The 24,368-nt window shown below is 40.3% G+C and overlaps 1 protein-coding gene across 2 annotated transcripts in view; it reads left to right on the top strand.

The window, feature by feature from the left end:
* PDE8A (phosphodiesterase 8A) overlaps positions 1-24,368 on the top strand; it is a 119,514-nt gene that overhangs the window by 66,837 nt on the left and 28,309 nt on the right. For both annotated transcript variants that reach the window (XM_009076952.1, XM_009076953.1), the window contains exons 2-5: positions 18,843-18,899; positions 21,302-21,492; positions 22,660-22,716; positions 24,111-24,168. In XM_009076952.1, the coding sequence (XP_009075200.1) occupies positions 18,843-18,899; positions 21,302-21,492; positions 22,660-22,716; positions 24,111-24,168 (363 nt within the window). The remainder of the gene's footprint in view (positions 1-18,842; positions 18,900-21,301; positions 21,493-22,659; positions 22,717-24,110; positions 24,169-24,368) is intronic.

The raw sequence follows: 24,368 nt of genomic DNA on the forward strand, positions 1-24,368 counted from the left end.
AGGGCAGTCTCATGGACAGCTCTAAATTTAGCTGCTAATTTTCATTTTAGGAGTCTGTTCTGCGTAGATTTTGGCTAGGAAGGATACCTGGGTGAGATGAGAGTCCTGGAATTGTACCTGCTGAATTGCATCCCCCTGAGGAACATCCCTGTGTATTTTCTGTAAGGACCTCAGATTTTCCCAGATTACAAAGCCAAACCAAGGTCCTGGTCTGACTTGTCTGCCAACAAGTTAAGAACTAACTTGCTTAGGATAGGACTGCATCCCTTTGAAATGGATAGTACAAAAGGTACTATGAAGGACCTGAAAAATAATATACCTTTGTGGTCTCTTAACAAGTAGATGAGTAGGGAAGAGCTCTGTAAGGACCTCAGATTTTCCCAGATTACAAAGCCAAACCAAGGTCCTGGTCTGACTTGTCTGCCAACAAGTTAAGAACTAACTTGCTTAGGATAGGACTGCATCCCTTTGAAATGGATAGTACAAAAGGTACTATGAAGGACCTGAAAAATAATATACCTTTGTGGTCTCTTAACAAGTAGATGAGTAGGGAAGAGCAGAGCACTTGATGCAGCTGATTGGGATGCAATAGTGGAGCTCCATATTTGTGGTCACTAGTCAAATATTGCTTCTTGGAGTTAAGAGACCTTTAAACTGGACAGAGATTGGCAGAATGGCATTCTGTTGGAACAAAAATGTCTTCCCTTAAGTTTCCCTTCTACATGCTGTAACCTGACTTTGAGCCATTGTATGCCTAGCTGAGAGGTTAATTTTTCAGATCATATTTGACATTTGTCCATAGCTGGAACATATGAGAGCAGATTCCACAAAGCAAACAGTGAAATCCAAAGAGGAGATGTAGCCACATATCCACTGTGTGGTTCCACCAGCAAAGTGCTGAGTTTCCTTCATATCAAAGTACTGAAACAAGAATATTATATAATATATTATATGCATATATACATTGTATATATATGTAAGACTGATGGTAGTATGTTCATAATAAAATAGCACCTGCATTACTGATACTGTCTTCCATACATTCACTGACGTTTATCCTTTCTATTTAATTCAGGTTTTTGGGTGTTTTAAAATGAGAACATTTACAAAATATATAAAAGATCAACTATATGAATTCTCAAAACCATCTTTTCAGGATCACGAAGGTAAAGACAGATATTAGACAGATCAAATTAGTGTAGTTCCTAGATTTCCAGGGAGCAGCTCGAATTTGCATCAGCCAAAGATCTCTCCCTTGTTTCACTGAAACAGTAATTTTCATGCAAAACACACCAGACATCACAGGATTCCAGTAGTTCCGGCCCATTTGTCTGCTGCTGCTAGGAAGTTGTTTACTCTTTTGTATCACTCTGTGCTGACGTCTGCTCACTGAACAATGTCATCAAATTTCCTGTTTTTTGGCTTGTGGAAAGTAGCTCCCCCACCTTATGCTAAAGCTTTGCTGCATGGAGACCTGTGGAGCCGGATGCACCCAGCAGACAGGATGTAAGGTTAAATGCAGCATAGCTAAATAAATAAAGTAGGTGTTCAGTTGTGAACTAGAGCTGCCTACTTGCCAGGGGAATAAAGCTGACAGTTTAAACATTGAGCAGTGATAAAATATTTGTTTCAGGTTGTGTTTTTTTTAACATGGCTTTTGGTTGTTTTTTTTCCATGAGTGTGTTTTCTTGCAGAATTATGTTAGTAGCTTCCTGAAGCAGCCTGAAATAGTTTATAATGTGGTGCTGGATGATGTGTGTGTGAAAACACCTTCATCCAGGTATTGCACAACATTCTGCAAGCAGAAAGACTGTGCAGCTGCTAGTGCTGCAATTCTGTAGACAGAGGAGCTGTCAGTGATAGTTCCTCTGCTGGCTATTGCCTCAGTGTGGTGCTGAGATCAGGAGTACTGACACTCTGCCAGGGGTGTACCTGGCAACGTGTCAGTACTCTGTACCCCTTACACTTCTGGTTTCTTTGGGTTTTGGCTAGTGCCACAGGCTTATTAATTTCCACTCAGACAAGAACCAATGATGAGCAGAGCAGACCTTAGTTCAACAGTTCCTCCAGGCAAAGCTTGGGGCAGCTCACATCCATAATATCAATGACATCATCATATTAACCTCCTGTCATCCAACCTTTGTAAAAATAGGGCACACTGTGTGCCTTATGGTACCTGAGTCTTGCGCTTCCCTCTCTTCTGTAGGTCTGTCATGCTCCAAATGGTTTCCCTCAGCTTAGTGTTACTCTGTCTCCAAATCCTATTTTTCCTTTCTCTAAAGACCTTGCATATTTGCCAAAGAGCATTTGATCACTTCATGGAATCAAATACATTCCTAAGGTTGTGTATTAGAAAAAAACCCCAAACAACAACAAATCAAACCAAACCAAGCCAAAACCAACCAAATCAAAAAATCCCAAACCAAACCAAAAAACCCAAACAAACATCAGAAGAAGAAAACCCCCACTACTTGGAACATTTGCAGTTTCCCTGCAGAGGACTGAAAAAGTCCAGGAATATCTGATGACAGACAGAACTACAGGGTGTGCAGGAGTAGTATACAGGAACCATCCCACCACTGAGGGGGTTGAGTTTATTTTTTAAAGGTTTTTATTAAGGTACAGCAAGAACATTTTGCCTAGTGCCTTTCTCTACTAAATTCAGTTTTGTTGCACTGTCTCAGTGCTGCTTTCAGTAACTGGAAATAGTCTGAGTGTGTGAAGTACTGAGTGTGGACCATGTGGGCTGTCACCTCATTGAAATGCTGAGTTCTTGTCTTTTCTCACAGCTTCATGCTTGGATCTCTGCAGAAATAAAAATGCTGTTTCACTCAGAGTATCTTCCATTGCAATCAGAAAGGAATATAGCAGGTTCCCTTGCAATAAAGAGTTCCAGTTCCTGCAGCATCCTGCATGTCTAATGGGGCCCTTGGTCAGTCCACAGAAACATGAACTGGATGCAGTACCCAGCCCTGGGTACCTGTGTGAGGTTGCTTTACATCTCCAGGTGTTTGGTTGCTTTGGAATGAGTTTGTCTCAACATAATCATACCAATACCTAAAAATGAACATTTTCCAAGACAGGCTGCCAAGCTGGGTAAAATGTGGTCAGTTTGCACTTCAGTCAGTTAAACCCTTGCAGTGAAAACCTTGCAATCTGCACAAGTGTAATTAAAGAAGTTGATCCAGTCCCTGGTGCAGATCTACCCATAGCACAGGACCCACATCAGTCACCTTCCGATTTGGAACAAGCACTGTCTGTGCTGAGGGAGGCTCAGGAAAGAAGCAGGAAAGGAGATGGCTACAGACAATGAGTTCAGTGCCTAGGCAAAGGTAACACTTCTTCCAAACAATTGGCAGGGGCTTCTATCTCTTTGTTTCTCCCCTGCCCTTCTTCCTCTCTGTGTATTCCCTGTTCTCTCCTCTACATATTTTCTGAGGGTTATCCTGTGTTTTTATGCCTTCCCATCAGATAACAGTCGTGGTGTTTGATTCTTTTGACCTCTGCCCCCCTCCATGATTATTCTGTTTGCAGAACTGCCCTCTTAAATTTTTCTTGCACTCTTTTCTATTCCACTTCACAGCTCCTGCTAAAGTCTGAACCACTAATAATGTTACAGCCAACAAAAATAACCTTCAGGGTTACATTTCCTCCATGGCAGAGCTGGATGAACTTCTAGTTACTTGTGTAGAGTGTAAGGCTGGAGAGACCACTGCACCACTGGGGAGAGGGCACCAAGGGAGCGTGGTCTGCCACCCAACCTGCTCTGCAGAGCTGTCTGCACATGTGCACCGACAGCGTGGTGGGCCCCAGCAGGCCTAATACAGTGTATTTCTTATCCTCCAGTGGAAGAGGAGAGCTCAATAAATTGTGCCTTCAGGGCATCTTACTACCAACCTTCTTCCTGGGGCCCTTTGACAGGGGCTCAAAATCTGAGCCTTCTGCCTCCTGCTCCTGGTTAAATTTATTTATAACTTGCCCTCATGGAGATTTATAAGTACAGGTGCAAGCAAACGCTCCTGAAAAGATGTCATTCATTTTGTTTCTAACAAATCAATTCCAGATGTTTGCCTCTGACTCCTGGAGTGCTTATATGATCAGCTTGAGGCTCCAGTTGTTAGGTCTCGTGTTAGATGACAGAACAGAGTGAAATGAGTGTTCTCACCATTGCCAGTGGCTTGCAGTCAAAGGGACACAAGTTTTTCCAGCCAGATGAAACTGGGAGAGTTCCAGATGAGACTAGGAGGGTTGTGTTGAGTAAACAACTGGCACTCACTGCAGTGACAGAACACTAATAACGAGATTTAAAAGAAAATAATCTCATATGACAGAAATGCTGGAAATAATGGAACATTTCCAGAAGAAATATGTTATCATGTACTGTAAAAATAGGTCTATACTTATTAGAAGGTGTTGCAGTCTCTGTGAAAAGCTTCTTATGTGGGAAACATTAATTTGCATAGTGCTGCTTGCAAAGACTGTAACTAAATTCTCAAAGTCGAACTTGGGGGAAGAAGTGTTTTTTCTTGACTGGTAGAGCCAACAGATTATTCTTAGTGTAGAAGAAATAGCAAGGCAGTCCAGGGTAGTTCTGGTAATTGTATATGCCATGCAGATCAAAAAAAAGTTGAGTAGGCTAAAAATACAGAAGAGAATTACAAAGCAAAATCATCAATTAAACTATTGTCATAAACACTATGGAATTCTGTCTTGAAACCTGGTCTGAAGTAGAAATGTAATATGTGGGATGTGAGTTGAGACATCCGTAGTTTCATGTTTACAGGAGGTGTGCAAGGACAAGGAATCCATGCAGCAAGTACACTAGATCATCTCTTCTACTAGCAGGAAAATTGTCAGTTGTGTCACAAAACCACTGCAAATCTTGCTTGCTTCATCTGGAAAGTATTTTTGGGTACAACCTCATACTGTGGCCTGCAAATTTTGTTACTCTGTTTTGTGGGGAACATACTGTGAGTAATTTATGTCTAATGGAGTAGTGGTTTGATGCCACCTCTAATGTGTTCCTGCTGTTTCACATAAGGGTTTTTTTGTTAGAATATATTTGAATGTTCTTAGCAAAATTAGATTACAGGATATAACTGGATTAAATTATGCATCTCTTGGTATATTCTGAACATCCAGAGTAAGACAGATTGGTTCAAATTAAGCAGTGAAGAAAACAATTAGAACTTTGTTGTTTCATGGTAGGTGCCTAGACTGTACATGCTAGTGGCTTATATGAGTTAGTCAAAATATATTCCTGTTGCAGCCTAGTACTGAAATCACAAAGTTCAACATTGAGCAGAACACCATTTGTTTTGTCTTTGGAGGATAAGGACAAAAGAGATGCAGAAAAATCTGCTAACCACACAAATATGAATGTGGTAAGAACATTCATCCTGGCTTAAAGGAACATGCACACATGTAAAACAAGTCAAATGAAACTTTCCATGATTGAAAAAAGCTTCCCTGATCAAGGATGCTGTTGTCTCCTGCATCTATAGTTAGTAATTACAGCCTTGTGTTCAAATTTTATAGAGAAGAAAGAGAAATCAGGTGATCTATCTGAGTAATAAACTTTTTAACAGTCTGATCTACATCATTCTTCAGCGAGTTTATAGGTTTACTTTTATTTATGAATTCTCCAAGTGACCTGTAGTTTTACTCTAGCTTTATTGCAACTGTTTATAAAATGAGTCTGGCTCTTCCTTTCTGTCGCTTACATGAGACATTAGACTTTACACGATAAAAGGATTTATCCCTGATATCTAATTTATTTGTAATGTATATATTTACTGCTTCACACAGGTTATCTTTCCCATTAAACTGGTTTATAGAAATGCAGTATCATTTTTATACAAAGCAGTATTTTTGTTTCATTCTAGTCCTACAAATTTCCAGCTGGGTTTTGTGTCCTAGAAATCTGGCTGAGCTGAGGGTCTTGCCATGAAACTACACTAAGTTGGATATTTCATTAATAGAATTTTTCTGTTTGCTTTGGACGTTCTTCTAGTATTTCATTGCTTGGGGGGAAAAAGGCAAAGGAAAATAAATGAGTACAGTTGGTTTTTTACTCAGCTTTGCTGGAGATACAGAGGGGTTTCTCTTTAGTGTGTTACAGGCAGGTCTGGGGAGCTCTGAGTCCCCACAGTTTGGTTGTGCAGATACAGTGTCCATCCTCCCCGAGGGAGGACACCGAGGATTGCAAATTAACATTTCCTGCTAAAATTTCTGGTAAAAGCTCCCTGCCAGAGCTATCAGCAGTCTGGATCACTGTCTGGGAAGAAACACTTGGTGCAGGGGAGGAAGAAGGAAATGGTGACTGTGAACTTATTAATGGTGTCGCCAGACAGGACTTTAATGTCTATTTTCTCTTGTTTGTTCTTTGGCATAAAGCTTTTGCACTCCCAGCAGAAGGCCCAAACCCACTGAATCCTTTCTTAGAAAAACCAGCAGAGTGAGAAACGTATTTTGGATAGTTGCAAAACAGATTAAATGAGCTTCCACCTTGTTAGATGCCAGATTTTTTTATCTCAAGGGAGATTGATTTTGGATAGATGCCAGTTTTCCTTGCGGCTAATCATGGAGGTTTTTGCATAGCTTGACACATTTGTTATATAAATGGCTAAGTGGAGCCTCTTTCTTTTATATTGCTCCTTCTTCTAATTCATCACTGTTACCCAAGTGGAATGAGGATGCTGCTGCCTGACTGAATGGTGCTGCATGGAGCTCTGTGACATGTGACAGATCATCCACCTGTGCACAGCTCCAGCACTGATTCCTATTGTAGGACAATTGTGCCACTCTCAGCTACAATACCACACCTTTTTAGATGAGCCAGATGGATTTAGGTGTGAATAAAATTGTGGAGAAGGTGGTAGGTACCTGGTGATCCTAATATTTGAGAAGCTGTTTTGCTGCTCTAGTCTCAACACTGTTCTGCTCACGTTTTGCAGCTCTTGCTGGAGGAATAGAGAACCTGTTCATTTAAGAGGTCACCCATGGTGCTGGTGTTCAGACAGTCCCTATGGAAGGGCCCACTCTAGGGTCTGAGGACTTGTAACCCACCCACATTGTAGGGAAGACAAGCACTGTTTAAAATGTCTGTCCAAATGAGACACGAGAAGTCCACATCTGTGCAATCAAACACACCCTTTAACCACTGCTGGCTGTGTGCTCATAAGTATTTATGGTTTTGTGTAGCAGTTACCCATCTATACAGTTTGCAGGTAAACACGTGTTTACATTATAAATTTATTCAGTGTTTTTGCATCTTCTTTTCTTGCCCCCTTCATGTTAACGGGTCTTCCCTTGAAACTTAGTGACTGCATCAAGACTCTTTGTGAAAGTAGCACTGATGCCATATCACTTGTCAAAGTATCTGATGCAAGTGTCTCCAGATAATGTCTCTCTTCCCTGGAAATCTCAAGGTCGAATAATTTATATGAGACTATTTGACATCTATAGATTTCTATCTGCATAATTGTGGCTCTTGTACTTTATTTGAGAAATGCAAACATTGTACCAGGAGAGAGTCTGTTTGGACAGTATCAATGTCAATGAACCTCACTGTAGGCAGGATTTCATCTTAAGTGGATATTTGATACCCAGCTGAATTTGTTTCCCAGTTAAGGACTACAGTGTCAGAGTGCTTTATGGGCTTCCTTGATGATGGGTTGTTTATTGAAGGGCTGCCTTGTGGGAGGTTGCTCTGCTAAGACCTCAGTTGCCCCAGCTTTAGGCTTGTGAAACTTTACTAGGAGATGGTAACACGTTGGTTGCTTGTGCGTTTCTAGTGAGAAAGTCATGCTCTGTAATAATTCATTTTATATCAACAGTGTCTTCTCTGACATATCCAGCAGTTCTTTTGTAAAGGAAATGCCACTCGTAGGCAGAACGTGCAGAGATTGCTTTGTATCAAAGATAATAGTATAATTACCCAGATATTTTTCACTTAAATTAAGTAAATGGAATGTGCCTACCATGAATCCAGATAGAGCAAAATTCTGTTTACAAGAGAACTAGAATGAAAAATTGTTTTGCTGCATCAAGTTCTACTTAATTGCAGCCCTGATTATAATGAAAATCCCACTTTATTAAAGACATGCAGAGTTTAGGGGGATCAGCATAACTGTAAAAAGGTTCTACTCTACTTAAGGAAAAATGAGTGATCCCATCTACTGAGCATGTAATATTTAATGAGTCCTGTGGGCTGGCAGAAGCACTGTGTGTTTCTGAACCAGAGTCAAGCAGAAAACCAGTGTCAGGTTTCAAACTACCCTGTAGGTCCTCAGAAATGAAGAGGCATCTGTATTAGAGGAAGCCAATCACTCATCCTCTCAGCCAGTGGAGTTCCTAGTGATCAAAAGAAAGTGATCCTCAGAACTCTTAAATCTGTTTGTCTGTTTCCCTCCTTATCATAAAACCTGGAGTTAACCTGTTGGATTGGTTGTTGGTATGAGCAAGCAAAAATCATGCTAAACCTTAAAAGTGAAAAAAGGATGTAGTACTGTGAATTTGAGTATGTCTTTAGTCTCAAGTCTTCATTTGTTGGAGACAAAGTTCTCTATTTAGGAAAGGTTTGACTGCCAAGAACTTCTCTCGGTTTTCTCAGATATCAGTAGACAGTTGCACTCAGCCTGAGAAACCTGTATTCAACAGACAAAAGTACTGATATGTTTGTTAGCAGTGTTGAACACTTCTTCACTGTACTGGTTGCTGTCCCACTGACTTTATTCAATCTGCAAAGTTACATCTCAGGGTCGGTGTCATCGCTGCTGTTCAGAGCAGTTCCCAGGCAAGGTACAGAATAGAGCACAAGTGAGTTGATGCATCCTTAAGGTGGGCAGAGCACACCTTTTGGACCTTACAGAAAACCACGTGCCAGTGTTGTCCAGCAGGTTCACAGACACCTGAGTAAGCTGTGTGAAGGTGTAGTGTGTAGCAGATTGCTGGGAAAATGGGAAAGAAGGAGAAGGAGGCAGGTCAATACTATCACCATCCAGTCTTGGAGGACCAAACTGACACATGCAGGACACCTACTTATGCAAAGGCTGGAGATTTGTAAGGTAAAGCAGCAATCACTGGAGCTTGTGTGCAGCTCTCAGCTGGTCAGGGTGAGTAATCTCAGCTTGCTGCTCCCCAGCTGTGGTCTGACAGCAGTTTGGTGCAGGCCCCTTGGCATGGCCTGGGAAATATCTGCTTTTATGATAAATGGATGGCAGCAGGGAGAAGAAAATTACTACGGTCAGTAAAGCCTGAACTGTGTCAGCACAAACAATGGGTTATTAATGACAATAGAAAAAAGCAAGTTTTTTTCTGTAACAAATGGATCTTTAGGATAAAATAGAGATCTTATAGGAAGCCTAGCAGATCCACTGACTGGTTTATGCTATTTTTGGGCTGTACTGTCTTACTTTGCTTGGTCTGCTTGTTGGAATTGCAGTGTGGGTAGATCAAGCCATTAAAAGTTTGTTTGACATAAAGAAAGTAATTGGAAAACTTCCTGATAGACTGGAACTTCCTTTTAGTCAGCTTAGTCTGTTCAGATCCAGATGGCTCAAAGAAAACTGTCACTGAAATCCATATGCATAAGGAAGAAACAAGAACTGATAATGATGGAATTCTGTTGTATTCTGGTGCATGTGTAATCATCTCTAAATTAAAACTAGCAAATGGCATCCACTAGAAAGAACTAGCTGATAGATATGAAACAGATTAGGACTTACTGCTACACTCCAGGATCTTGCAGAATCACAAGAGAGCAAGCAGTTTTAATAATATTAAACAATAGAACTACTGTGCCATATTTAAGTCTCCCAGAGTGCTGTGCAGCTCAACTGTTAAAGTGCAGGCAGCAAGAATTTCCCTCTGGGCCAGAAGAATGTAGTATTTGTACGAAAGCGTCTGCTCAAGTAGGGGGAGGGAAAGTCAGTCACAGCCTGCCTGCAAAATGAATACACCTGAGGAGGCAGCAGGCGAATGAGAAGTTCCTTTTCCATTAGACAAAGATGTTGGTAAAGCCAAAGGCTGTGTTTATTTGCTTAGAGTGATGCAAAGCCCAACATACTTAATGCTCTGATTTCAAACATGTCTTGGCTGATGAGCTGCAAGACTTCAAGACCAATTTCTTCTCTGTCGACTTGGCTAGCCTTTGCATCTGGATTAGAGTTATTTCTGCCAACAGATGAGAGAGGATAGCACAGTGCAGCTTTTATATCAGTGGTGATGTATGAGGAGTGAGTTGCTCCCCAGAGTCCAGGTATTGCTCTCCTAACCAGTGGAGTGGAGTAACTAGACTTCTGTCAGGTGAGGGAAAAGAGAAGAGGAAGTAGGTCTCAGCCTTCTGGGAATTGCTAGGCACATTGTTTTTATGTAGCTGCCTTTAAAGCGTTTTGTGAGATAGAGTGTGGCTGGGCCTGATTGCAAAGGGGAAAACAGCAGTCTCAGAGTTACTGGAGTACAAGGGAAGAGCTGCTGAAATTCAGAGAATAGTACTATCCACACAGATGTGCTGTTCAGCTGCCCATGAGGTGCTGTCTCACAGAGGCAATCTCAGCCCTTATTTGCATGTAATCTCAGAATACCTAGGACACCTTACTTTGGAGGGCATTTGCTCTGAAGTGTGGGGTATTCTGTGTGACCTTTGAATTTTGTTAGAAACAAATAAAACATGGAATTAGTTGCTAATGCCTTAAAGATGACCTCTTTTTTTATTTCTGAAGCAGTTCAATTTCAGCATGTTGCATGTTCTATTCCTGTTTGAATAGCTGAAAATGTTCATACTGCTTTTTTTTTTTAACATTGATAAAGGCATCCAATTCTGCAGCCTATGTATAGAAAACCATTATTACAGGGTTTAAAAAATTCTTCTGAAGTACGAGCCAGATCATTTAAGCTGCTGTTTTTCTCTTAGTGTGGGATATAACTACAGATGCTCCACAGCATGCCCTTACCACACAAGAAATATTTGAGTGTAGTTTAGTGAGCAGCCCAGGGATTCAATGTGGGGAGAGCTCACAACCTCCAGACAAAGTTCTGTGCATATTTGGCCTGAATGGAGAAGTTCTTTTAAAAAATTTCAGTCAGAAAGTGGAGGCCTTAATGGAGACATCAATGAGCCATCTCAAATCTTAAGGTTGTGAAGCATTTTAAATTCAGTGCTGGTTGGTCATAATATCATTTGGCAAAATGATGACCATGGGGCACAGAACAGTGTTAAGGATATTCACATTTCCAGGGTTGTTGTGGAGCATATGATTCACATTTTTTTCTCTTCAAGCCTTATATACTTTTGCAGAGCGTACAGGTCTAAAAGAGATCTGTGAATCAGGAAGATGCTGCAGCAAATACAACTGGCTGTATTTGAGTGGCTTTTGATACGAGGACTGGTTTCCATTCACCTTCGTTCTCTTTGGACAGAAAATCAGTGTGAATTAACGAGTAAATGGCTTTCTTTTTCTGACTTTTATTGGTGTGAGGTTCATTGAGAGTGAGGAAGTATATAGTGTGAGATTTGCAGAGTTGCTTTGCTGCAGTGATATCTGCTTACCTTAGAAGCCTACAATAAGCGTGGTTACCAAGATGTGATATAACTGATGTTTTATTTATCAGCAGCATCATTTCAAATTTCAGAAATAAGCAGGTGTCTTCCAGGTATCAGCTATTATCCAGTGGTCCAAATACTGCCAATGCCTGCTGCTGGGGGTTGGCCAGGAACCAGGGGCACTGGGCACCTGGCTGAGGGATGCCAAGGCTCAGCACGAGGGGTACTAGGACTGTCTCTCTCCCTTGGTGCCTCAGTTCCTCAGAATGTAAAAACAGAACCAGCAACCATTTCCTTCCTCTTCCAGTTTGGAGATCTGTGTAATAGTTCCATGGGCACGCTAAGTGATAATGGCATTTATTTTATTACTAAAATATTTAATTACTTAAATACAAATCAGGAGCTAAAAAAATTCCCCCAAATTGTCAGCATGTTCTGTGTAAAAGTTCTGACCTTTACTAGTGGGCAGGGACTGCTGACTGGCTTTTTCAGCTGTCATTGTACAACATGACCACAGTGGGCCACTTGTCTGGGCCAGAGGCCACCCAGGGCTTACTGCATTGCAAATAATAATACAAGTCACTCTGGGACAGCATCGTTAATTATTCCCAGCCAAACAGAATGATTCACTTTTGCATGTGCCATGGTTGCAGCCTGATATCCAAAGTTTCCTGTAAAGAGTAAGGGGAGAATCTATAAATGGTACAAAATGGGAGTTCTTGGTTGTGTTTAAAGTGTGTGAGAAGGCAGTGAGTGAGATTTCACAAGAGCATTGCTGCCGTTCTGTTCTAACTTGGCTTCACTCTCTGCAGTGGAATGGCACTGAGGAAATGCAGTGGGGAACCAGGCCCAGAATACAAACAAACAAGCAAACATATATAGTATTGGTTGGCATGTGTGGCAAGCAAAACTCATAGCCAAAAATCATCAGGGTCCTCCCTGTGCCTGGAAGAGTCGTGATGGAGCTGGCATAGCCCTGGTGTTCAAGCAAAGCAGTCCCAGTCCCAGCAGGCTGTAGATCTCTCCTGGGTGGGTTCCTCAGGACCTGGATTAACCCAAAACTTGTCCCCAGGCTGAGCAGTGGAAGAGGGGCGGGACTTTGGGAGTGGTAAAGGTGTTTTTGGGATGTTGGGAATAAGAGAGCAGGTCTCATGGCTGAAAGGCCAGCAGCCTGATGTGAGAGCTCTGGCAACTCGTTACACTCGATAAAGCTTTTCTTCTCACAAAAATGGCAAGCTGTCCAAATTGTGTGTTGCTAATGATGTGAAGTGGTGGCCAGAGTTTAGCTCTCAAGAGCTCTTTTATGTAAAACTGGTTCATAATGAGTATTAAAGCTTAGGAAACAGATTAAGAAAACAGAGGGTATGTTACCCATCACTTACACTGTCTGCTGTGTCGTTACACGGCAGCATTGTACACAATTCTTCTAGGAATCAACTGAAAACAGAAAATAGATAAAAGGAAAAAGATATTGGAACAAAACTCAAGTGATCTGCAGACCTTGGAATATAGATCTAAATCTGCATTGTTTTGTTGAGAGAGATGTATCAGTGGGAACCCCGTTTAGATTAATCTAAATGCTAGATTTTATCAAAGCACTGAGCCAGAATGCTACATTATGTGAATTTCGAGCCTGTGACATTTGTCTGCATCTTTTATGAAACAGAAATAGGAAAAAATGTCGAGGGCTGGAATTAACAGCTTTCATCTAGGCTGAACAGCAGTTTTGGTAAATTTTAATTGCCTTTCAGAACTCATGTCTTTGTATTTCATAGGATCTTTGAAAGCCAAGCTTACCCTTGTCCTTGAATCTGTTGAGCAAAGGCAGAGACCTTGGATGTTTTGTTCCCTTCTATTATTTATTTGAATTGTTGTGGCTTCCAAACAATAAAAGAAGGAGCTGCATGAGGCCAGAGTCCCACTTCATTTACACTGAAGTAAATTCAGCATATTTTCTTTGTATTTGGTGGAATTACTCTGAATTTCACTGTTGCTAACCAGGTCTCTATTCAGTCCATGGATATAAAATTCATTTTATGCTCTGAACAGTTGTGCCTTTTAGGAAGATCTTCTCAGACAGCATTGTATGTTACTTGTTCCAATGTTGAGTTTGTAACAAAAATGCTGTCAGAATCTGCAAGGAAGGCATGGACAGGGATGTTCAGTGTCCAGCAGAAAGTGCATGGAAAATAGGAAGCTAAGTCTTAAATTATCTGCTTAGGTAGATTTCTACAGAGAAAGAAATAGGTAAATGACCATGGATTGAATTAGTACTTGTATATTTCAGAAAGTGATAAAGGCTATTGTAAGCAAAGAAAAATGTGAATTGTGAAAACCTGGTCCTGAACACAGACTGAGACTTTCTTTCCCAGAAGTGTGAGCCATGCCAGGTCCCAAAGCCCCTCTCTGTTGAGACAGAGGCACCACAGAGGTATGACCTGGGTGAACAAGATCCTGGACCTTGTCATGCAGGTTTATAGTGAGTGGGTTATTTCCCAGCTTTCAGCATCCTGCAGGATTTGACTGAGGTTTCTGAGAAAGTGTATTATCATGTGGAATTCTCTGAGTTCATTTAAGCTTTCCTTTTTGGGGGTGATAAATTTATGCTTAAAATGGCAAGTTAAGAGTAAGGATAATTTTTCCCTTGTAAAATGAATATTTGTTTTTCTTAGAATTATCAAAATTCAGTTTATGTTAACAGTCCTATAGCTCCCAGCATATCTTGATGATCAAGACTCTTAAATCTTACTGAGATGATGCAGATTCATCTCATGTACCTAGTACCTGTAGAAAATGTAAGTATGTATTTTAAAAATAGATAAAAAATTGTGGTGATGTCTTAAAATATTGCTCTGAGTAAATGATGAATTTTGCTGGCTGTAGTCCACTGGGACCAGCAATGAAGTCGTATGTCTAATCATTGTAGTTATCTGTGTCATACATTATAATGAGTCAGAGCCTTGAGGTTGAAGTCTTTATCTGAAGAGGCAGTTACTTAGTGTTATACTGCTGACAGAAATTCTCTTCTCACTGTCTGCTCATTTGATGTTAGCCCTACGGCAGCAGCTTCCATCTGCAATCCATTCAGCAAAAGCTTATGTCACCTCTTTGTTCAAGTCAGTTGCAGGAAAAATTATCTGTCCATTTCCTCCTACAAATGCTAACCTGGAAAAGATGAGAAGAGCAGCAGGAGCAGAAGTGCTTCCAGCTGCCCTGTAGGAAGGGATACTAGCAGGAGGCTATGGCTGTGCATGGTGATAACATGCCCAGAGGAAGAGTCATTCCTGTCATCCACACAGCTCCATCTGTGGCAGAAAGGAGGTGATGGAGCAGTTGTGGATTTCAGGCTCCCCAGGACACCAGCCCTTCTCATGAGTGGGCAGTGCTGCAGCAGCCCATGGTCCCTCTCTGCCATGGGTTCCCTTGGGCTGTGCAGGGCTCTGCTTTAAAGCATCCCACGAAAGCTTCATCAAAGAAGTGCTTTAAGAAAATCAGCCTCCAGAAGCAATGTGATTGCCCCTCCATGGCAGAAGTATTGCATGGAAGTTAAGAGCCAAAGGAATTTTGGGGGGCTGATTCTGCCCAAAATTTTGGAGGTTGGCTCTCCTCTCCAACTAGTAATGGCAAGAGACATTTTGAACAATGCCAAGATACAAGACCTCTAGAAAATAGACCTGTGAGCTGTTTTGATGTGTCCCACACACCAGTGAGGCAGTTTATCACCACAGAGAGATGTGAATCAAGCTGGGTTTATGTCCACCCTTTATTCCCTTCTGCATTTATTTGTGAAAGTTCATTTAAAGTTTTTCTAACTGTAGGAAGACAAAAACAAACCAATGCAGCAACGATGAACAAACCATTCCTGTAGATTCTGTTCTGGTGAAATACGATGACTCATAGCAAGAAGGACTTTACCAGGTTATATCAGGTCACCATTGAGTTTGTTGTACTTCAGTCAGATCAGTCAGAGTTGTTTGGGTCTGTGTTTTTAAAGCTTACTTCATTTGTTTTTATTTACCAAACATTCACTTTTCTCAGGACATTGGAAACATGAACTATTTCTATCAGCAATTTGAATGTTTGCAACTTAGTTGCTACAACACAGAGATGATTTCTGGCCAGTGTTGAGCTGCTCTCAGCAGTCAGTAGACAGCCCCACTGACAACCATCATGTGTGGCTAATGCCATTGCCTTGCCTTGATCTTGCTTTGTGCCAGGGCCAGGCCTGCTTCCACGGGACAGAAAATACAGGGTTGAAATAAGAAAGGCAAATTTGAGGGAAAATAAATGCTACCAGCAGTGGTTCAGAGGCTCAGAGAATGCAGAATGGCTGTGACTGCTGTGTGTGAGCACTTGAAGTAGCCACAGTCACATATGCTGTGCTTACTTACGAAGTTTGTGTCAGTGATTCTCTGGCAACAGACTCGGCTCTATCACACTCAATTCCAGGAACCTACAACTAGTTCTACCTCTGTCTTCTCATACACTTTCTTACCAATCAGTGCCTGCCTGGAAGGCTGTCACATGCCTAAGTCATGTCTGCCAAGCTGAAAACATCCTCAGGCTTCTGTTTTTCAGCTAGGAAAGAAATTTCAAGGAAGAAGTAAAAAAACGTGTGAGTGAATAAAGATGTGTTTGTGCAGTTACTATACATGTGAGCTTTGCCTGGGTTTGGTTTTGTTATAAGCTTGCAGCATTAGAGGTATTTTTAAAGCTCATTTAGTTCACCGATAGTTGAGAGTTTCTGCTAATCCTTGCTGAAGCCTTGATTTTTGACACAGTACTTAATCAGCATGTTACTTTTCAGTGCAACCAGCAGCACACAAAAAAAGTTGAAATGATTAATCAGGTTATTTGAACAGATTTCAACAGGATTAAGAATTAACTGGAGTTCACTAAAATTTTCCAGCTGAGATGCATACCAGGGTTTTTTCCTACTCAGGACAGCAAGTTAATGTATAACAAGACAGTTTATCTCATTTGGGCAGTTCTTGTGACTTGAGTTTAAATGGTGCTTAGACAGGTGTTTTCAGTGCAATAATAGCCACGGACTTCTGGCAGAAAAGTGTTTTTCAGGCTCTAAATACTTTGATGACTATTAGTTCATAAAATTTTTACAAGAAAGAAGCATTTGAAAAGCAGAAACTGGCAATATTGGGTTTATCTCATTTGTTAAAATTCCCCTTGGACTGGGACTGATAGTGTGAGGGTACACTGGCCAGGTAGATGGGGTTTTGCATCCCCCCAGGTGCCAGTGGAGTTCAGTTCTGGATCTGAACCTCACAGCTCAGGCCCATTGCTCCGTGACACTGGAAACATTTGCTGGTTTATGCTGCCGGCTGGAGTGTACAAAAATGTTTCAGGGTTTGATTTGAAGTACAGTTATGGTCAGAGGAGTGACTGTAAAAAGTCATCTCTTACTCAATAGACATGCTCTCTCCCTGTCCTTCGTAGTACCGTAGTATGTTAAGGGGTTGGAATGGACCTTTGAGATCATCTAGTCCCAACCCCCTGCCCTGGGCAGGGACACCTCCCACCAGAGCAGGTTGCTCAAGGCTTTATCCAATCTGGCTTTGAACACTGCCAGGATTGAGGCATCCTTCAGGCATTTCTGCTGATCTTACCACTCCAGTAGTTACTACTGTCAGTGCTGCAAAACCAGTTAACACTAGTGCAGAGAGCTGGATTCCCTCCTGCTGTGTGCATTATCAGCGAAAATATTTGCTGTTTTCTAGTGCAGATTTTGAATAATTGGATGATGGGCCACAAGGGTGAATAAAGTAGCCTGAGTTTTCCAACTGAAGAGATATTTTTGTTCTCAAAATTAGAAATAAATTACTGGAGAGTACTTCAACTAGGCTGGTCTGACCAGAACAACAGAGTAAATCTGAAACCCCTCCATGCCAATTTAACATCAGCTCTTAAAGGCCCTCTTAAACTAGACAGGCAAACACTGGTTCCTGGCTTGTTTTTGCAGGCACTGTGTTGCCACTTTCCTTGACTCATGTTTCTTGCTTATTTAATGTTGCAGTGATGGCTTCGAAGTTGATAAATAAATAAAATCACACATGAGAACCTCTGAGGGCCGAGCAGTGGAGCAGTAAGGTCATAGAAAGAATGGAATGTGCAATTCTAAAAGATTTTTCTGTGGGATGTGCTGATGATTCTTTAAAATTACTTACTGGAAAACCTCTAGGCTGCAAAGCAATAAATCTGATCTTCAGGTGTGGTTTTAGTTTTAAAAAGAACAATGTAAAAATTCTACCTTTGTGCTCAATAGCTCTTTTCTTGGTATATTTGAATCCAGAGATGTCTTCCATTTATTGCATTGGCAATAATTATTTTGTTCTCCTTTTTTGCTGCAGTTACTTTTGAAGGGTCTGTGTAACTACAAGGGCCATTGGTTGGACTGTTTCACATTTTGAGTTGGGAACCTTGTTTTTTCTGCTCTTTAGTTTTCATTTCTGGGCCAAGAGGTGAAAAACATTGAAGTATATTCAAAGTGCCAATACTTGCATTATAGGAATTCCCAAAGAACCAAACCTGTGTAATCCTATTAGAGTCTCCCTCTGTATTTATGTATTTGACTACTTTAGGAGGTCCATCCCATACCACCTGAAGAGTCATTCATATTCAAGCTTGATTAATGATTAATCATATAAAAGAGAAGCAGTTGCTGTGTGGAAAACATGACATATGACAGCAGTTTTGCAGGGTTTTCAAAGCAAAGCTGTGTGCTGAATACATGCTTTGTCAGGTACAAACACCTGAGCTCTGGAACCTTCCCTGGAGGGGCTGAGTGGGAGGGAGAGAATGCAGCAAAATGCTCTTGGAGAAGTGAAATTAGTGTGTTTTTGTAGCACCCTTGGGCACCTGTTACATGTGAAATTCTTAGAGCAGAATTACGTATTTTTGCCTTTCTCCTGGAGATTTAATGTTTTTTTATACTTTTAAAGAAGCAATTTTTAAACATTTCCACGTTCACAGAACAGCTGGAGTGATGCAGAAGAAGCAGAAAAGTAACAATCCATCTACCAGGCTTTCATGACTAATCTGTTACTTTATGTTAAAATAATGGTTACAAAACTGAAGACTAGCTTGTTGATTTCTAACTGTTAATGCAGCTTAGCATATAAAGTTACAAAAGCAGAGTAAGACCTCATGAAGAAGCAGCCTCATAATGATAGCAACATATCCCTGGGACAGTGGTGGATAAGAAGTGTCTTCTCCAACAGAGATCATTTTTCTTCTTCCTTAGGTGCAATATATTAATAAGATCCCATCTTATTTCTTCTAGGCACCAGTAACAGATGTGCAGTTTGGCCCTATGAGACTTCATCAAGATCAACTTCAGGTAACAGAGCAGTTCAAACTGAAGTCTTAATTTCTAAAACATCATACATGTTAGCTTAAAATTTGTGACTGGAAATTTTTGGAGTATTTTTGTCATGTGCATGTAACAGATTTTTATCATGGCATTCTATGTGGTATCCTAAAAAGCTGCCTAACTCTTTTCTCCAACCATTTCTTAGCTGATAAAAAGAGAGCTATCTATTCTTTCTGCTATCAGTTAGCTTGTAATCAATTTAGTGTGTCTCATTTTGCATTTTATTGGTAATCAATTCTTAATCAAAATTTCATTTAACTGATACTAAGCCAAATATCCTGCCAAGGTCTATTGTACTAGCACTATGGCTAGCATCAACCAAACTTGCAGTGTCCAAACTTGCAATGTCATTATGAAAGATATTAAGTGAGCTTAGCAAAGTATGGTTTTTTGCTACTCATTGCTGGCTGACATTAATTAATCCTCTTTTATCTCTTTATTAATAGAGGTCATATGTCAGTTGTCCCCTTACTGGGGACTCAGTTTGCAGATACGTGACTCCTTTGAACTTCATTTGAAAATTCTCCCATATCCTAAGCATACTGAACTATTAATCATCCAAGATGTTGCTCAGTTAGTAATTACAAAACTCCTCAGTCACAGCAATCTGGACCTAATAGTTTGAAAATGTCTGTCTTCAAGAACTGCAGTTCCACATCTTCCTGAGCTGACAGTAACACTAAAAACCAGGTCTCAGGACAGCCTCATCCAGTTGTTCCCCAAGTATAAATCAGAAACATTCCTTGAATATTTTTGCCTCCTGTATTGTTATTAATGATTGTATCACTTTTGTCCAGTCATAGGCCACTCTGAAATGCTGCTGATTTATCCTGGTAATATAACTGGCAGGTATGAGGAAATAAGTTAGGCAACATCACATTCGTGCCAGAGTCAATCATAGAACTCAGATCTGCTGACTGTCTGTGCTATTGCTGAAAACCATTCTTCCCCTCTTAAGGAGTGTTATAAATTAACTTCACTAAATATAGCCCAAACTATGACATGTTTTTGCAAACAGTTTTGCAGGTTGCTATAAAAGGAACCCAAACTGAATGATTACAAAGTCCTTCATTCTTACAAAAATATGCAGGACATGGAAATGTTAAGATTTACTGGTAGACATTTCATCAACCTGGTCCAAAGTGTAACTGGCACTGGAGTTCCAAAATCACCCAGAAGATAAACAGCAGTGGGATGTGATGCAAGCAAACACGTTCTCTCCATTATTGTCTGACCAAAGCATAGATCTAAGTGAGGTTTGATTAAATTGCTGAAAGATTGGTGTTTTGGGACAATAGAACAAATGCTGGTTTAGTTATCCATCTTTCCCAAAGGCTGCATATACTGAGTCATCCCCAAAATCAACACAGTATAGATCTATAGTCTGTCGTGCTGTATTCTTTCAGGCAAAAGTTTTATCCTGCAAAACATTATCCTGATGCAAAGCACAATCATATCAGTGAGACTCCTCCTTAGCAAACTTTGTTTATCTTCTGTATGGTATTAAATCCTAGAATTTGAAATAAATGTTAAAGGAATTGAGCCTTATCGTGCTTTGAGTATGTAAGCATCATACTGATTTTATAAAGGCTCAGAGAGATTAGTTGCTGGTAATTACACAGCAAGTTAGGACAGAGCAAGTACTGGCTCATAGATCTGACTTCTAGTTCTGGATTTCAACCATGGTAATCTCCTTCTGTGATATAAATCCCACAGCAAGCTTTGTGTAGGAGTCACATGTGGACATACTCCACATACAGAGGTACTGCTTACGGTTTGTCGGGTGTGAGTTCATTTGAGCAGTCTGTCTGCACTTTGCAGACACCCCACAGAGTGGGCAGCACCCAGGGCTTCAGGGAGCTAGGATGAGATGAAAAGGAAATCACATTTTTCATCATGTCATTGAAGCACTGTTAACTGCTGATTCACACAAGATGAGCCATGGAGGTTTTTTTCCTTTTCTGGAATCTGGTCCTGGTGAGAAAAATAAAGCCCAGGAAAATGGTTGCATTGTGAGGCAGTTTCAGTGAACTGAAGTAGACTCACTGTTAGTTCATGGACACTGTGCCTACCACAAATGTAGGCATCTAGTTTCAACTGGTTGCCTAAGCTCTGTTTGAAGCTAATGATGAGACACTTCCCAAACTTGTTCTTCCCATGTGGCTCTGGCACACTGTTCTATCCACTCAAAACACCTCTGTATACAGCCAATTATACAAATCAACGGTCTGTAGACATCAATTCTGTTAAAAACAATGGAGTAAGCCTTGGAAGTGGCTTAGAGAAACGTTATAAACAGGCAGAAGTCCCAGAATTTCCTGTATATGTAGGATTTATTTGTAATGGTTCACTGTCTGTCTTTAACCCAGGTACTTTTGGTGTTTGCTGAGGAAGATGAGCAGAGCAATGGGTTCCGCTGGGCGTGTGACAAAGCTGGATTTCGCTGTAATATTGCCAGGACACCTCAGTCTGCACTAGAATGTTTTCTAGATAAACACCATGACATTATCATTATTGACCATAGACATTCCAGATACTTTGATGCAGAAGCATTATGCAGGTAAGCACCATTTCAGTGGAATTCATGCTTAACAATATAGTTAACACATCATCAAATTTTTTTGCTTTTATATGACTTTTTTGTAAACTTATCAATCACTGATTTTGCTTTTTTGGACAGATATGCACTGGCAGCATCAAATAATGTTGCCTCAGTGCATTCCATCTGATAACAGCAGCATTTTTGGTTGTGTGCTAGGGTATGGCTTGATATGGCTTGGAGCAAGAGTGTACAAATTTCTTGCCATAGTGAGCTGTTGGGAGTTTTTTTGGTTTACCTTTAGGTTTTTTTCAAATGTTTTTGTTTTTGGCTCCTTGTTTGCATACCAGATCAACTGCAAAGACAGCATGTGTCACCAAGCAATTTAATTAATAGTCACTTCATTAATGTTCTAAATGTTTTGCAATGTCACATGCTGTTAAGTAACTCCAGATGCAAACAGGCAATGTTTGGTGTGCATGTTTCCATACCTACAGCATTTGAAAATTCTTCTGAAGAGCAAAGTTGCAAACCAATTCCAAAAGTACTTTTAGAAGCTGCTGTAAAGTATGAAAAAAAGAGAGAAGGATTTGCCTTTCTGAGTCTCACCACAGAGACTTGTCAGGCAGCAGTGCCTTACTTCAGTGACCTTCCAGTGAAATATCCCTTGGGAATGTGTCTGGACTGAATAACAGTCTGTGGGGTGGGGGGCAGGGTCAGACTATGTACCCTGGGTGAGTGTGGTGGGGTCAGGGCACTGGGACAAAGGCTCTTCTTGCTAAACTAAAGGAACTAGATAAGATCTTTGTCAGGCAGACTAGGTATCAGCTCTGTTCTCTTTGTTCCATTTCTACCATTCTGTCCCAGGATAAAGTAAAATGCACCTTAAATGAGTGACACCAAGTCCTTCAAATAAGTCCATTATAAGCTGTTTCAAAGAGGTGAATTTTTGCTATTCCCTCACTGAGTGTTTGAATTTTCAATTAATCTATGTTCTCTGTTTCTCCATGGAGTCTCAGATATTGCTGAATTTATTCCTTTCCTTAGCAGCAGGCTTGGGATTTGATGTCTGTTTTGTTGTTAAATGTTTTAAGAGACATTTATGACAAGTACTGTGTGAAGACTGTAAAGTCCTGTTTTCTGAAATGTGAACCTAAAAACATAAAATTATTTGCTTTTTATTTAAAGGTCTATCAGAACAACGAAAGCCTCAGAAAATACAGTCATTATTTGTGTAGTACAAAGGTAAGCACTCATATCTTTACTTTCACATGTGATCAAAAAAATGTAAATTTTAAAGTAAATAATACATTAAAAAATGTGAATTAGAACTTCTTGTGGTGCTCGTAGTAATGTTATGCTACATAGAGTTTTCCCATTCTTGATAACAGGATTGGGACAGGAATTTTTAATTTCTGTTTTACACTAAGGAGGTCTGTGGGTTTTGCTTTGGTTTTTTCCCCCTCTCCTGATCACTGCAGGCTTTAGGGGAGTATATTTGAAACAACTTCTGCCACATCCTGTACAGAACTGTCACACAGATCCGTATTTTGAACCTTTCTTGATCTGCCTTTCAGTATGATTAATCTCAGCACAAACAGGAGATCTGCTGAGCCATGAAAAGAAGATACAGAACAATTTGATCAGTGCAAAGTATTATCTGACCATAGAAGTTTTTAAAGCACAACAGACTATATGATGACATCCCAGTAAAACACTACATATGCACTTTCCCTCCTCATCCTTTGAACTCATTACTTCTATATTGTAAAATAATGTAAAAAAAGCCCAAAATCCAGTTTATTTAATCTCAAATGAAGTAAGTCTAAAATAATTTCCTCAAAGTACGATTTTGGGAGTGGACATTTCTCAGAACACATTAATTCTGAAAACCAATCCTGAGGTGTGGAAATTTCTCATTAAAGATCCACCATCATCTCTAGCAAACAAAAGACCCTAATTAAACATTTCAAGATCCAAAATGTCACACATAAATGAAAGATACTGTCCATCTGCTAAACCTGACCAGCATCAATCTGCTCATTTACAGAAACTCAGCATAATGGTCTTTCTTCTAGATTCCAGCCATACATTCACATATGTTGGAGTGTCTTTTAATTGTTTGTATAGCCAAGTTTTTAAAAATTATTTAGATACTTCATTTAGGAATATCTCATCCCAAGGTGACCTACTAGAAGGCACTGGGTAGGCCACACTAGGAAATCCATCCTCATTGAGGTATCTTGAGTTGCCTAAGATTTGGTACACTCAGATAACAAGTCATTTCTTAAAACTCTGGCCATGTAGAGTTTATCTGACTAAGGACAGCATAAACAACAAGGAAACTAGTACTGAAAAAGTAGGAATACTCCAGCAATCTAGCCCATTCATTGGTTTTCTTGAATCATTAGATTTTTGGGATGTAAGCATCTCAGGAATGTATCATTTTGGCTTATCCATGACAAAGATGAAAGCTTATAAGAACCACAAAAAATATGTTTTATTCTTAGGTCCTGTAAGGTTCTAGCAGTATTAGCCTTTAGTGTGACATCTGGAGTACAAGTATGTCAATAGGTTTTGAAATTTGGTCTCAGTTGATTACAAAGATGGTCTCTGACTTTATCATCCGTGTTTGAAAGGCATACTGATCGTGAAGAGTCATCAATATTGCCCCTGATCTCTGCTGGCTTCACAAGGGTATGTATGTGCTCTACTCTGCTGGGTTGCTCTGACATTTCAAAATTGTCATGTAAAAAACTGTCCAGAAGTTTTGCTGTCAGTAATCCAACCTCAGATCTCGTTTATGCTGCTTGTTCTAATGTATATGTCCCAATTCTGAACACCATACAGCAGTGGAATTAGAATAGTGCTAAGTAGGTAGACTTTCTCAGGATTAT

This window comes from Acanthisitta chloris, unplaced genomic scaffold (genome assembly GCF_000695815.1).
Source record: "Acanthisitta chloris isolate BGI_N310 unplaced genomic scaffold, ASM69581v1 scaffold5726, whole genome shotgun sequence".
Taxonomy (NCBI): domain Eukaryota; kingdom Metazoa; phylum Chordata; class Aves; order Passeriformes; family Acanthisittidae; genus Acanthisitta; species Acanthisitta chloris.